We start from the raw sequence: 16,170 nt of genomic DNA on the forward strand, positions 1-16,170 counted from the left end.
GGTGACCTGTGATATCTCAGCCTCCCTCCATGTCCTGCTCATTTTGAGGTCCAAATATAAACCTGATAAGATCCCCCGCAGAACGGCCTGTGAACAGGGTTTACAGAGTCTGTGTGTGTGTTTGAGTGTTTCCGTTCTCTTCCATCTCAGATGCACATGAAAAGTAAACATTTAGTTTGGACCTGAAGAATGCTTGCTAATGAGATTTGTCAAATTGCAACTTCTGCAATCAAAGTATGAAGCATTTTTCCTCCCAGGTCTCTAAAAATAGTCGCTGATTTAGCGTGGGAAGGGGAAAGTTGCACTGTAATGGATTTTTTTTGGCTCTTTTGTTTGTTCTCTAGTTTGGAATAATGTTAACGTATCACACAGGACCTTTTTAGGGACCTGTTTCTTGTCATGCTAAGCTGCTGTTATTTGTCTTCAGTCATGTCCGCACTTTAGCCGGAGCCTGCCAGTTAACTTTAAAGCTAACTAGTTTGTGCACCGCTGTAATCCTCTACAGCTCCATGCAGACTTAGCCTGGTTATGATCCTGGGTTATCTTAGCTGCTGCTAAAGCTTTGACTGAACCTGCTGTGACAAGTCACTGTGGTGAGGAAATAATCTGTAATCTGATGGGATAAAGCAGAAAGATAAAGGTTGACAGACACAATGCACAGGTTCATATTATCAAGAGCAGTAATCCTAAAGTTTATTCAGATGTGTGCAGGATCAGACCCTGACAGTTGTGCAAGCCTTAATGCATCAACACCCGTAGCCTCACTTGTCTCATGAGCTGTATGTTTATGCAATCATCTCTCATTTACACGCTGTTTACTCTCTCTAAAGCCCAGGCTTTCCTGTCCGTATCTCTGTGATGAGGTGACGACAAGCGGGCGAAAAAACTGAATCTGATTCTTACACATTTACTTCAGCAACACACACATACACACACACTCTCACACACAAACACTCACACGTGCATACACATGTTGAACTCCTCTATGAAAACACATGTACATCACACACACACATAGACACTTTGACTTTCAGAACTCTGACAACCTGTAATCCCCTCTAATCCCTTCATTATGTTTTTGTTTTCCTTTCCCCTGTTTGGGGAAAAAGGTGAATGCAAACAGGAATTCCGGCGTACAAAGAAAAACACACAGCCTCAGGCTGAGAAAACAAGAGCAGGGAGTTTTGGGGAAGAGGAGGGACACGTGTGCATCATGGTGTGGCTTGAGGAAGAGAGGCGGCGTTGTTCTCATGAGTTTGTTGCATACATGTTTATGTGATTGTGTGACTGCTCAACCCTCCACTCTGTGGTAGAAGGGTCATCTCTCTGCAGGTAACTTGACTCGCTCATGTCTGATGGCTGCCAATAACCCACTGAGAGAGCCTGTGTGAATGGCGCCACATTTTCAGATGTTTGTGCACTCTAGCGTCCGGAGTTTGGTCTGGTGATTAGTATGTGTTTAGTTGAACTGCCCATGTTTCCCCCACAGTTTAATATTTATATAAGCTGAATCCCTGTCTACATCTTACCAAGTTATCCTCAGAGAGACAGTGATGGAGCCATCTGTTGTACTTCTGTTGGATGGTTCGTGATGGGTGAAACCTTGTTGCCCCATCAGTTCAGGACTGGGGTCATTTTAATCTGAATTCACCTGGCTATTGATGAAGATGTTGGGTCAATAATCCAACCTCTTTAAGCCTATTCTTACAGTTTTTAAGTGGTGATATGACGAGTAATACCTGAGAGTTCATAGAAGTTTTTTTAAGATATTTTATTTATTTATTTTCTGGATGATAGACGTGACTTCTGTTTAGGATCTAAAAGGTACAAATACACCACAGGAGGCATTTTAACGCTGTAATAGTGAGATCTCACGGAAATCATTATTAAGTTATCAGTGTGTGTGTGTGTGCATGCATGTGTGTGTGGCCTGGAAGCATGTAGCATGCCTGCTCCTCCACATGGGATTCATTACAACCCAGTAGGATGTTTATTTTCTCTATTAATCCCTGCTCCTCTGTTATCAAGAGCTCCATCAAAACTGCCCCAAAATGCTGCCCCGCAGGCAGGCTGGCATTCACACACACACACACACACACACACACACACACACACACACACACTCACACACACACACACACACACACACACACACACACACACACACACACACACACACACACACACACACACACACATTCACACTCACACACACAGTTTGTTAAAAATGAATGAAACATCTCTCCCTGAAGCCACAGAAGTGGAACTCATTCATGGTTCCCCTCTTTCCTCACGTGGTGTGTAGTTTCCTTGCGAAGTAGAGGTTTAGGGTTCAGCGTGCCTCCAGCTCTGCGCAGCGTTAGTTTCTACACAAACAGTGAACTTTATTTCTGCATTCTTAATTGTTTGGTGTACACAGAGGCAAATTCTTTCCAGAGATGAAAGCAGCCAGAGCGACCAGGAGCACATGTCTTCCATTAAGCGCCGGTGGTTTTGACCTTTCAACAAATTGGTTTAAGTGTGTGTGTGTGTGTGTGTGTGTGTGTGTGTGTGTGTGTGTGTGTGTGTGTGTGTGTGTGTGTGTGTGTGTGTGTGTGTGTGTGTGTGTGTGTGTGTGTGTGTGTGTGTGTGTGTGTGTGTGTGTGTGTGTGTGTGTGTGCGCGCGCGCGTGCGTTCTCACCACGCTTTCAAGCCACAATATCTCCACAGAAACATAAAATCTTAATGTGCGGTCTCTTCAGATTTTTGCTGTCAGATCCCATGAAGAAGAGTCATCTTCAGGGGGCGATTCTGAGTTCTGTTTGCTTCGGATGTAGATAATGATGTCGAGGTTTAGGCCTGAGGTAGGGGTTTCTTTTGGGCGCTGCGATGTTTGTGTTGCCTGTTGTAGAGGAGATAGTGCAGATTAAACTATGGTGGCTCTGAGATTATATGTGGAATTATTTGATCAGTCTCTCTGGCTAAGTTCCAGGTAAAAACTTTTCTTCTTCCTGTAGACAAACTAAACCAAACCTTCCCCTGTGTGTCTCTTTGCAGGCGACTCGGGCCACGCTGACAGCTCACTGCTCGTCCCTAGGTGACTCTCTGAGGAAGGAAAACGAGCTGGCGCTGATCATCGATGGTCAGACTCTGAAATACGCACTGTCCTTTGAGCTTCGCCAGGCCTTCCTCGACTTGGCGTTGTCATGCAAGGCTGTCATCTGCTGCCGGTAAGGAAGATTTAGTCATCACACACAAACACATAGACACACAAATGCACAAACACACAAACATACAGACACACAAATACATAAATACATGAAGAAGAAGAATATGGTCACTTGAGACGGATCAGAAGTCCTTCACAGTGCAGTTGATTTATTTCTCAGTGATGAAAAGGAAGTTATATTTTACAGTGATGCTTCACTCAGCTGAATCAAAGTATTGAATAGAGCTCATTGTCCATAAATGGAGCATGTCACAAAACAAACTGTAATCGCCCCCTGGGGACAAATAAAGTTTTTGAATTTGAATTTGAATCAAAAAGAATCAAAGATGCATTCATGTCCTGACCAGATATCTGAGATAGCTCAAGTCTAGACAAGGTCTGGATTTATGATCTCTCTCAGGCCGGAGTTTCAAACAGATCCACAGAATCATTGTGCTGTTGTGAGAAAACACCTGTGCACACGATTTATTGAACACTCATTATTTATGTCTGAAACACAAAAGTACCAGACAGAAGAAAGAAATCTCAAAGCTCTTTTTCTTATCAACAAGTATTTCTTATTCTGCACAGACAAAAGGTTTGAGTTTTATTCCTCTCTTTATTCCAGCGTGGCTGTTTGGAGAAATGTTAACCTTCACATGTTGCTAGCTCATGTTGGTCAGTGGTCTGTGTGACTTTTTCTTAAGTTATGATGTTTTTCTTTCAGTCAGACAGAGGAGAGGTCTGCAGAGATGTTAGTTTAGCTGGTAAAAGAAGGTAAAGCTCTCATGTCCTGTTTTAACTGATTTATAAGGTAAACATACTTGATTTTATTAAACGTACTTTATTAATCCCCATAGTGGAAATTCAATTTTTGATCATGCGACACACACACGCATAGTTTGATATTCATACAATCATGCACCAACATGCAGTAATGGAGAGATGTCAGAGTGAGGAGGCTGCCATCAACCAGGGCCACCAGAGCAGTAAGGGGTTCATTGCCTTGCTCAAGGGCACCTCGGCAGTGCCCAGTCAAATGGACCAGCACCTCTCCAGCCACCAGAACACTTACTAAACCTCATCCATAGTGGGACCTGAGCAGGTGACCCTCCAGTTCCCAAGCCAAGTCCCTATGGACTGAGTTACTGCCGCCCCAAAAAATTATTGCATAAGCCCTGATGCAGCGAGAGGATTTGATCCTTGAAGAGCAGGCTAGCGTGGGGATGCTCTAAAACTTAAGCAACAAGCTAACATTAAAGCAAGGATCAACATTAGTAACCCATACTGCATGTTAGTGGTTGTGAGATTTTCGCAGCACTCCAGATATTAGAGATGCTAGTGTTGAATGGCAGAAGCAGAAGTTTGTGCTAGCGACGATGTGTCTCAGTGCAAGAATACATTCTGAGCGCAAGCAGGTAACTCTTAGCACCAAGATCAGAGTTTGAGGAAGAGTATTACAAAATTTAGAAGTGATGATCTCAGACAAGAAGACCACAATCCTGGATAAAGAGAGGAATAAAGCCACACATACAAACAAAATCTTTGAATAATGAAGCAGCCGAGGTAGAGGGAAGGAAAAACACATTCATTAAGAAGGTTTGTCTAATCCAAAAACACTCACACATCAGTTCTCAGTTCAGTGTGCACGCTGAAGAGGAAGTGTGTGAGTGCATGCGCAGGTCTGCATACCTGTTTGTGAGTGTGTGTGTGTGTCTGCTTGTAAAGGTTGTCTGTTGCCCACGGTCTGCAAGCCTGTCCCGCTGCACAGCAGGAGTAATGCAATACACTACACTGCATGGAAATGTCAGAGCCATGACTCATTTACTGCTGGTACCTCTGGAGTGGGAACACACACACACACACACACACACACACACACACACACACACACACACACACACACACACACACACACACACACACACACACACACACACACACACAGTCTTTGCTATCATTCATTCAAACTGACTCCGTTCATTGAATGTTTATAGCGTGGACCAGTTTTCAGTCTTGTTACGCTCAACACCAGCTGTTGATATTTAAAAGTGTTTCCACTCGCCTTTTGTTCGTGCGCGTGTGTGTGTGTGCGTGTGTGTGTGTAACTAGGAGGGAAATAATTGACTCTTCATTGCATATCCGGGCTCAGGTCTCACAGGCCCTGCAAACAGCCTCCAGCTTGCTTTCTTCTTTCTCTGTGCACCTCCCCCCCTCCTCTCCTCTCCTCTCCACCACCCATATCTCTGTCTCATTACCTCGGCTGTGGTTATATGTGCCATGGGATCCCTTTTTTTATATACAGACCCATATTTGTCCATAAAGTTAATTCATGAAAGAGTCTAACAGAAGTTGGGTTTGTAGTTCTGGTCCAGTTTGTTGTGAGTTTGTGATTTAAAATAAGAATGTGAGTGAAAGAGCAAACCCAAACGTAGAGACGCAGAACATGTGAAGCTTGATTCTGAAGTGTTTCTAGTCGCAGGTAAAGGTAAATTAGGGTCAGGGTTCTTTTATTATGACTCCTTCTGTTATAAAAAGTTACTGCTCCTTGTTGGCTGATTGTCCATGTTTGAAAGCTGTAAGCCTCTCGTCTTCAGAGGCACCAGCAGAAGGTTGATTTATCAATTTATTTTACCAGCTGTCTGTTTGAAATCTGCAGTTAGCACCAGAAAAGCAGGTGGTTCTGAAACGTCGTATTGAGTTTGTATTAAACATTATAAAATAAAGCAGACAGGAACAAAGTGTTGATTCTGGTGGATATGTTTTACAGTGCATGGCGTCCTCTGTTACAAGTCACACTCAGACTCTCACCACTTAAACTGAGAAGCTGAGCTAATCCAGCTCTTTAATCTGAGTTATTTTTAGACACTTGGTGACAGAAACTGGTGAAGGGAAATATTGAATTTTGTTTCCCTGACGAGTGATCATCTCTTAGTGTTTTGGGAGGTGCAGGTGCGTCTTTTAGTGAGTACAGATCCATTACACATGACTGTCAATGATACGTCTCAGAAATGAGTTGTTGCATTAACATGTAATGGTCGGGTTCCTTTGAGATCATATCTCATGTAGAGATATCATGACACCAGAATTTTAAGCAACAAGGATAACAATACCATACTTAAATCAAACAACATCAAAACCTGCAACGAAAAATTAACTCACTGAGTTCAACTGAGCTTCCCATAGTTGTTATTTACTTGTTTCTGATTTACAATCTGCACATAGTACTAAAACAGAAAAAACACAGATCCACATTTAACAAAACGTCAACATTAAAAAAAAGATTTTCCTCACAACAAAGTAAAGACCCATAAATATCTCAGACTGTTCCCTCTGACTTTTGACATCTTCATTTACTGTTTCACATCTTTGTTTTCATCAGCAGCACTCGCTCTCTGTTCTTAACCTCCATGCATTCAATTATATAAAACATGAACGTAGCCTCTGTGATGTCAACTATTTGTTCCTGAAGAAGAGTTTTTAAGTCTAAATTGTTTGGGGTTGCCATATTGGAAATGCTGACTCAAACTAACTTGGGTCGATCTAGTTCGAGGTAAAGAGGTGGAGCTTAGGCAGGCCTTTAGCCTCCTCGCTGACAGCTAAGTCAACCACGCCCCTAATTATGCAGAAATCAATAATTTAATATCTTCCACACTAATGAGCTGTATTAAAATTCACCCCTGTACAGTGTGTGCAGATAGAGAAATGAGCATTTCAGACTCAAACTGTTTTTGTATCAGGCTGTAAACATGTTTATTATTGCTGTAAAAGTTGGCTTTTTTGAATGGTTGTGTATGTGGTTTCTGGTGCTTCTACATCCAGCCTCATATTGGACGCTCAGGGAACTGCAGTTTGTAACTCTTCCACATCAGCTTCATCTTTCAAGACCGGAGGTTGCTGCTTGCCTCTGTCACTAAATAAATGTGACTGTAGATCTGCTTTTTTCATCAAAGCTTAAAAGGTTTGGACAACCTCAGAGTAATGTACTGTATGTGTATGAAGGATCACAGTTAAGGAGTGTGTGTGTTTCTCAGGGGCAGCAGAGTCAGGGTGTGCTCGTACGCATGGCTTCCTAACTTCACTGTGCGTTTGTTTATCGGAGGACTTAGTGGCAGCTCATTTTCTGCTCAGCTCCACCGTGAAGAGCACGGGGAGCCTTTCATCTCTCCCAGCACCACTTTAAACACTGCTAACAGTGTCTGGGGTTTGTGTAGAGTAAAGGTAGAGTGAGACAGAGAGAGAGAGAGATAAAGAGAGATTTGTGGTCAGAGGCCGAGAGACGCGCAGGCAGACGGGCTCACACACACTTCAGACGCTGAAACAGGAGAAACAAAGAGCAGAGTTTGATCCCATCCTTCAGCAACAACCACACAGGCCAAGACTCTGTCTGAGGTCTCCCCCTGGAAATATAGGAGGGGGGGGGGCGGAGGTGTGTGTTTGTGCATGTGTGTAAATTGTGTGTATTTAGACACGCCTCTGTATGAATACTAAGCAGACCACCCAGCTCTGTGGTTCCAGCTTGATCGGGACATATTCCTTCCTACATATTCATAGAAGATAGACCATCTTTATGACCTGTGGGCTCCAGCCGGATGTGTGGGTGTGTGTACGTGTGTGTGTGTGTGTGTATGTGTGCGAGGGGTCATGCATCTGCTCATAATTTGATTTTGCCATATCTTTATCAAAGCATCATATTGTGCTCTGTGTGCATGTGATGGCTCATGCAGCTGCACATAATTAGATTTTTATAATATTATTATCAGAGCTCTGAGGAACATGGACCACGCATCCAAATCTCAGAGTGGGGATTACTTTAGCTGCACAGTTCAGTGTGTTACTAATACTGAAGTAACTCTAACCTGATGAATCACTGAGGCTCAGACTGCTCCATGTTACAGTATATTTAATGACCTAACATCCTGTCATAAGAAGCTGTACAGTGTTTTGTCTCGTACTGTAGAGGTGTACTGTCGTGTTCTGTATCCCTGGTTTGTTCAGTCTCTATTCCTCTGTAGATCTGTGTTCTCTGTACAGGTGGCAGGTAGTACGAGTTCTTCTTAATCTGTGCAGCTTGTGAATAAGAGGCAGGAGGAACGCCTCCTCGTACAAAGCTTATTTTGAAAGACGAGATGAAAACAAGTTGAAGCCTGGTCATTGGGTTCAGATGCAGCTTCTGAAAACACAAACACAGTTAGCGAGTTGAATTTTTCTCACACAAGCAGCACACGAGACCCTGACCGGCGGAGCTTCATCATTCACTGATTCAGCTCTCTAAAGAAGAGCTCTTATTCAAAGCTGAACTTTAAACTACACAAATAAAAGGCACGTATCTCAATGCACATGGACGGAGGGATGGTGTAGAATAAAGACACTTAATTTCCTGTTAATGCTTACAGATATTACAGAAGCGTTTCGAATAGACACATGGGTCATATGTTGTGTCTGAGCTGTAGCACAGCCTCCCTCCACAAGTTTTGGCTGTAGCTCTGGTTGATGCCTGCTGCCATTATGCTTTAAAGCTCTACTACCTGGATGTAGACAAGCACAGATGACAGATGTGATCTTGTAGCACGGTGTTGTTTATCAGGATGTTGATCTATAAATGGAGATAAAGTTGTATGTAGGCTGTGTCTGGTTAAACTGACATATAACCACTCCACCAGAGCAATGAGTAACCAGCATGTGGACTTTAACCTGCAGAGAGGACTGAAGGCTGGTGGTGCTAGCTTTGCTGATGGTAGCCACACTTTGTAAACCTGCAGGCTCTGTGAAACTGTATTCAGCTGTGTTCAATAAATTCTGCTCAGTTTTCTGATCTCTGCACAAGTCAGCCTGTCAGAATTTAAATTTCTGTTAAATACGAGGAAATTAGTCAGTACGTCACTAGTTTCGGAGAAAACATAAAACCTTATTTATTGTTTTTTATTAATCAGACCTTTTAAAAATGCAGGCCTATCAAACAGTTGAGACGTCTGTTTATGATAAAACAAACAGAAGAAAAATTCAAACTCTGTTTTTTATTAAATTATTCTATTGTGATGGAAAAAACATTAAATGCATCATATTGACAGCATTGGATGATTTTAATATTGATGATTTTATATGATTATCTTTTTATGAGTTACATCAGTTATGTACCTGTGCCATAAATTGATGAATCACCTGTGGGGTAAAGCACATTAATATTATTAATATTATTATTATTAAAGTATTGTACCCTTAGAATATTAGTTATTACTGGACTGAGTCACTGATTTTGTTGTTTAAGGCCTCTGACGCTAAAATAGGTTGACTCTATGATCAAATCTTTTGGATTTGGTTAAAGCAACAAGCACTGTGAATTTTCTCTAGACTTTATGGAGACTAAGCACACTCGGCTCTTCACTGAAGCAGACCCTGTGATCCATCCAACACTTCAGATCTGCTGCCTCACAGGGACATTACCAAGACTGTGCTTTAAGGCTAATTACATCCATTTTCTTTACAATTTTACATTAACAAGAGCTAAAGTAAAGATAAAAAGCTCCTTCGGGGAATTGAAATCATTTATAAAGGAACAAGCCGAAGGACAAGGACTTGATTTTCCTCATATTTACATCCAGCTCACTTAAATCCACTGATTTCCATGCAGACACTGGGAGAGGAGGAAGGCTAACATGGAAAAATAATGATTCAACCTTTATTCCTAAAGCCAAACATAAAACAAATTTGACATACAGCACTGGGCGGAGCCGATTTAACACACAGCACTGTAATAAATGATAAGATATACCAGCAGTCCTTCAGCAAATGCAGATCGCCTCCTCACCATCGTCTCTCCGTGTCCCGAGGGGAAGAGTGTGTAATGGAGCCTCGGTGGGTCCTCTCCATTGTCAGTCAAGAGACAGAACCGGTTATAAACAGGGGATCAGTGATACAGGTCAAGAGGGTGGAGTACCACTGGAGGCTCCCTGAACACACACCCACAGCAGTATAAGTGCACACACACACACACACACACACACACACACACACACACACACACACACACACACACACACACACACACACACACACACACACACACACTTATATGAACGAATCAAATGTTAGCTACCCAGCGTCTTGTTAGCAGAACAGTGAATCATTGTTTCCTGATATCCACTGAGGAGCCATAAACACAAGCCTGCATGTGTGTGTGTCATTTTTCCCTCTTTGAAAAACGGCAAGTGGGAAACAGTTCAAACATCGTTTTTTCCTCGATAGCCTGCCTCTTTTTTTGTCCTTCTAGCTCTCTTTTTTTTCTTCCAACTTTTACACCTCTAATATCCTTCAACGTTCAGGCTGCCAACTGTATCCTAAACCAACCATCTCTGTCTGTCTTCTTTGAATCTTTACTGCAGAGTCTCCCCGCTGCAGAAGTCAGAGATTGTTGACATGGTGAAGAAACATGTCAAGGCCATCACTCTGGCGATAGGCGACGGTGCTAACGATGTGGGCATGATTCAGACGGCTCACGTTGGAGTAGGGATCAGCGGCAATGAGGGAATGCAGGCTACCAACTCCTCTGACTACTCCATAGCACAGGTGAGGATGGAGACAGAGAAGTTTTGTTTTGGGGCTTTACATGGAAGTAGATCATATACTGAGGCTTGGTGGTCACTGATGGTTCTTCTTCCCCCCACAGGGGGTCCCAACCCCTACTTTGAGAACCACTGCTCCATAGACCCTCTCTGATACCGCAAAATATATTTGATGCAAGAATGTAAAAATGAATGTCTTTATCAGATAACAAAGAGATCTGTTATCTGTTTAAAATCAACATTCCTCAATTTATAGGGATATAAATTTACAATGAGGCTTTCCTACAGCTGTGATTATTCAGTCATCGTTTAAAACATTTATTAATAATAAACAATCCCATGTTTCAGCTTCTCAGACATGAGGAATCTCACTTATTGCTGAACTGCATGTTCTTGGTTTAACTCTGATGGTGGGGAGAAACAGCCTGTTTGAAGAGGTCGCTACACGTCCTGAGATAACGTCAGTTTGACTGTTTTCTGATTTTTTTTACGTATGTGTAATCCTGGTTTACATTAATGATGTGTTCTGCCCATTCTGACAACACATTAAGGAAAGTGAAAGGGATGAAATGGGGTCAGAGGACTCTTCTTATCACTGAGGAGACGCACTCATTCTTTCACTTTCACTGTCTGAGTTTTATCTTTCAGCCTCTGGCCGTCTTATCAGTGTCTCCTCTCGTCTCCACATTCGAGTGTCCGAGTCACATTCTTGCCTTTCTTTCTCTGTTCCCTTCATTCTTATTTGATTTCAGATCTTCATTTTCATCTAATTACAGAAATCTCTCTCTCTCTTCCTCTCTCCTCCCCTCTGATTGGTAGTTCTCCTACCTAGAGAAGCTGCTATTGGTCCACGGGGCATGGAGCTACAACCGTGTCACCAAGTGCATCCTCTACTGTTTCTATAAGAATGTGGTCCTCTACATTATAGAGGTAAGAGCCTCACACACACACACTTACACACTTACACGCACACACACGCACATGCACACGCACACACACATACACACACACACACACACACACACACACACACACACACACACACACACACACACACACACACACACACACACACACTCACACACTCACACATTACATTAACAGAGACGTTTTGCAGCTGTTTGTCGACATGGCTGACAGTGATGGACGAGGTGCCCTTCTGGTGTCTGCTTTCTGTCTCTTCTGCACACGCACATACACCACACACACACACTCACAGAAAAAGACGACGTGTGTTTAGACCAGCAGTGATGAGACCTTGGCTCCAAGGGTCGACAGCTCTATGTGTGTGTGTGTGTGTGTGTGTGTCGTGGAGGGGCACAGCACCGCTCTGGCTCTCCTGTTATGATGGGTATTTGTCAGCTGTGCTCCACCCTCCTGCCTCTCCGTCTGACATTAAGGGTGCCAGCAGGTGCAGGTCCTCATGGGAGCCACAGCCTGTAGTCTACTGCCCCTGCTCACACCACCACTCTGCGTGTGTGTGTGTGTGTGTGTGTGTGTGTGTGTGTGTGTGTGTGTGTGTGTGTGTGTGTGTGTGTGTGTGTGTGTGTGTGTGTGTGTTTCCATGATTATCTCACATGATTGGCTCCCTGCAGAGCCCCTCTGGGCCAAAGGTTAGAGACTGTCTCTGTCCACTGGTTGGAGACAGAATAAGGGGGATGGGTGTGTGTGTGTTTTTGTGTATCTGACCTCACCCCTGGGCTATATGCTCCACTGTATACCCAGGAATGCCACAGCTCCCACCAGCGGCCCCAAACGTTTTATCTGCCCCTAGATCAGCCTGCGTCTACTGTGTGTGTGTGAGTGTGTGTGAAGGCGTTAATGATGTTTCCCTTGGGCCAGAGTCACTTTTAGACACAGTGTTTCAGTAGATTAACTTCTGTGAAGTCAGAACGAGGTTTCTGAGCCAGCTGCAGCCTGCGCGAGGAATTCATTTTAAGCTCTTTGCCAAATTATGTAATGGAGCTGAAGTCATGCCATTTCAGTGTTAGCATATTTTAAGTACTGTGCCAGATAAATACCTTTTCCAAGAGTTTATTTTAAATATCTGAAATAGTGGGATCGTCTCATGTTTGGGCTTCTGGATTCTGAATGCTCTGTCACTCACAACCTCTGTGTCAGGAGGATGAAAGATGGAGAGACACGGTGATCATCCGGAACAAAGTGACTCAAAAGTAGGCGGAGTCATGAAGCAGATTTTAAGATGATGGTTATCAATGCAGCAGAGACATTAAACAGCGGTGAGGCAGCTGAGATAAACAGTGCCACAGAGAGTGATATCTGAGGGTGGCCTATGAAGACGCTCTGATGTGCTACAATGCTTCAAACAGCATAAACAGGCTCAGACAGCCGTCACACTGACAGAGGAATCTACAGGACCTGGTTCAAATGTGTGAATCCGTACGAGTTTCTAAATCTTCTGGACATCCCGGCATGTTCGTAAACTTTGGTAGATAACAGAAAAGGTGCTCCATGTTTTGTCTCAGTACTTCTGTCCATCAAATCTAGAGAACAGCTCAGACCTGTCCATCCTTCCTGCTGTTTCCACTATCAGTCCCCCGCCTGAGGCATCCTCTATTGTTCCTCTCATCCCCTCTCATCCCTCTCTTTGTGCTCTCAGCTCTGGTTCGCCTTTGTGAACGGGTTCTCCGGGCAGATCCTCTTTGAGCGCTGGTGTATAGGCCTCTACAACGTGGTGAGTATCAACCCTCTCTCCTTCTCAAATTTTGCCACTCTTTTCCATCTCTCCATTTTCCAGTGTTGTCAAGTGCCGTGCAGTGCTCTCTACTCGTCTGTCAATCAACTGCTCTGCTTTGTCTCCTAACCTTCTGTCTGTGTGCTTCTCTGAGTGTTCTGGTGACTGCTGCGTGTGCCTTCAGGCTCCACATTTTACATCATGATGGTGTTCCTCTTAACGCCAACGTTCTTGAACCCTCCTCCTCCTGACCCTGATGTTTATGCACGCTGCTCAGTTCCTGTGTGTTTTAATGTCTCTCTGTGTGTTACAGATATTTACTGCACTGCCTCCCTTCACTCTGGGGATATTCGACCGGCCGTGCAGCCAGCAGAACATGCTCCGTTTCCCCCAGCTCTACCGAATTACCCAGAATGCCGAGGGCTTCAACACCAAGGTACGTGCACGCACACTTCCAGTCAAAGAGCAAACACAGAAAACCGCCTGCTGCAGCACGCATCAAATCTGTCAGTTTAGTGGCTCCCCTGTGAGATCGTCGGGTCATGCCAGCTGTTTGTTTGGGACACCAGCGAGTAAACAAGAGTGGTGAGGAGACTGGGGGGTCTCCATGGCAACCCATAATGAGATTCAGCAGGACAGAATAAGGAAGTCTTTCATTTTAGAGGGAACACGGCAACCTGATCTACTGTGTGTGTGTGTGTGTGTGTGTGTGTGTGTGTGTGTGTGTGTGTGTGTGTGTGTGTGTGTGTGTGTGTGTGTGTGTGTGTGTGTGTGTGTGTGTGTGTGTGTGTGTGTGTGTGTGTGTGTGTGTGTGTACAGCACAGGAGCGCACAGTGAGAGTTATATGTGCTGTAAGATTTAGATATGCTGTTTGCGTGTGTGTGTGCACGTGTATGTGTGTGTGTCAGTTTGCATGTTTATATGAGCTGTATGGTGTTCATTTGCACTGACTTGTTTCCCTCTGTTCTCTGGTCTCTCCGTATGTCTCTGTCTGTCTCTCAGGTGTTTTGGGGTCACTGTATCAATGCACTGATTCATTCTATTATCCTATTCTGGTTTCCTCTCAAAATGTTGGAGCACGGTGAGTCAATCAACCAATCAATCTTTATTTGTATAGCACCAAATCACAACAAAAGTTATCTGAAGACTCTTTACAAACAGAGCAGGTCTAGACCGTACTCTATGTTCTATTATTAACAAAGACCCAACATCAAGACAGGATAAGATCCAGTCCCATCTTACAGACAGGACTCAGTCTGATCTCATCTTAATCCTCCATGAGCAGAGCAGTTTGAAGCATTTAGCAAGTTACAGTGGCAAGGACAAACTTCCTTTAACAGGCAGAAACCTCCAGCAGGACCAGACTCATGTTAGAGACACATCTGCTGAGACTGAGTTGGGGTTGGAAATAGAGATAGAGGGAGATGAATAGAGAGAGAGAAATGATAGTAGTGAGACTGATAGTAGTTGTAGCAGCTCAGTGACATCGCTCAGTTATTCAGTCTACCCTCATAATCCCAGCCTGTTTTAAGCATGTGTGTGTGCGTGTGTGTGTTTGCTCCTCACAGACTCTCCCTTTAACAACGGTCAGGGAAACGACTACCTGTTTGTTGGGAACATGGTCTACACAGTAAGCATTCCCTTGACTTTATTTATGTTTATTCTGTTTGTGTTTCTGTCTGTTGGCCTGCAGATTGTTGGATTTGTGTATAAACACAGTAGTTGTGTACACATCGGCTCTGTGCTGCTTCCTCTGAGTCGTTGCGAGTCTCCACTCAATCTGAACTCGTCTAGCCAGCCTGTCTCCTCCACACACTCATCCATCTCTTCTCTGTACTCACCTCTCCACCTCACACTCTCTCTATCATTCTACTCCCTACAGGCTAATGAGAACGTCAGTGCTGTTTATTTGTTGTGTTATGAGTGTGTGTAGACTGCAGGGGGGCAGCATGGGGGCTAAGTGTTTCAGCAGACATCGCTGAGTTTACTATACAACAGTTATGTTTATTATCCCCACAGCTGCCAGCAAACTAATCCTGTGTGTGTCTCTGTGTGTGTCTCTGTGTGTGTGTGTGTGTGTGTGTGTGTGTGTGTGTGTGTGTGTGTGTGTGTGTGTGTGTGTGTGTGTGTGTGTGTGTGTGTGTGTGTGTGTGTGTGTGTGTGTAGTATGTGGTAGTTACAGTATGCCTGAAAGCTGGAATGGAGACCACAGCCTGGACGAGGGTAAGAACAGGAACACACTCCTCATGCGGTGTATTTTACTCAAACGTTGATAAATAAATGGGAGGAGGAGGTGAGGAAGAGGAGGGGCTCTCTGTGAGGATTTCACATCACCAGATTTACATTTGTCAGAGTCAGGAGAGACATGGGGAAAGATGTGGCTCACCATGATCTTGTGGTGGAGGTTTTGGGTTCTTTAACTGCAGTTGCTTCGCTCCTTTCCTTCTAAACAGTTCACATGCGGCTGCAGATGTTGGTGACTTCATTCTTAAAATCAACAGCTTAAGTATTTCAAATGTGTGAAGAATAAGAGTTTAGTTTGCTTTAAATAAATGAGCTCAGCTCCTTTGTTGAGAAACAGAGTACATGAAAGCTCGGCCATGCTCCACATGATTTAGCTCATTTTAAGACAGTCTGTCGTAAACACCTCTCTCAGTGTTAGCATTAGTGAGGACTACATTAGAACTTTTCATCTCTTTGCCGTCACAAACCTGCTTTCCAACACG

General features: G+C 43.8%; 1 protein-coding gene across 7 annotated transcripts in view; it reads left to right on the forward strand.

The window, feature by feature from the left end:
* The window catches only part of atp8a2 (ATPase phospholipid transporting 8A2), a 55,963-nt gene that overhangs the window by 28,950 nt on the left and 10,843 nt on the right, over positions 1–16,170 (forward strand). For all 7 annotated transcript variants that reach the window (XM_034706195.1, XM_034706193.1, XM_034706194.1 and 4 more), the window contains 8 exons: positions 3,037–3,209; positions 10,570–10,753; positions 11,569–11,679; positions 13,370–13,444; positions 13,758–13,880; positions 14,447–14,525; positions 15,013–15,074; positions 15,611–15,667. In XM_034706195.1, coding sequence (XP_034562086.1) covers positions 3,037–3,209; positions 10,570–10,753; positions 11,569–11,679; positions 13,370–13,444; positions 13,758–13,880; positions 14,447–14,525; positions 15,013–15,074; positions 15,611–15,667 — 864 coding nt within the window. The remainder of the gene's footprint in view (positions 1–3,036; positions 3,210–10,569; positions 10,754–11,568; positions 11,680–13,369; positions 13,445–13,757; positions 13,881–14,446; positions 14,526–15,012; positions 15,075–15,610; positions 15,668–16,170) is intronic.

Source organism: Notolabrus celidotus, chromosome 17 (genome assembly GCF_009762535.1).
Source record: "Notolabrus celidotus isolate fNotCel1 chromosome 17, fNotCel1.pri, whole genome shotgun sequence".
NCBI classification, from domain to species: Eukaryota; Metazoa; Chordata; class Actinopteri; order Labriformes; family Labridae; genus Notolabrus; species Notolabrus celidotus.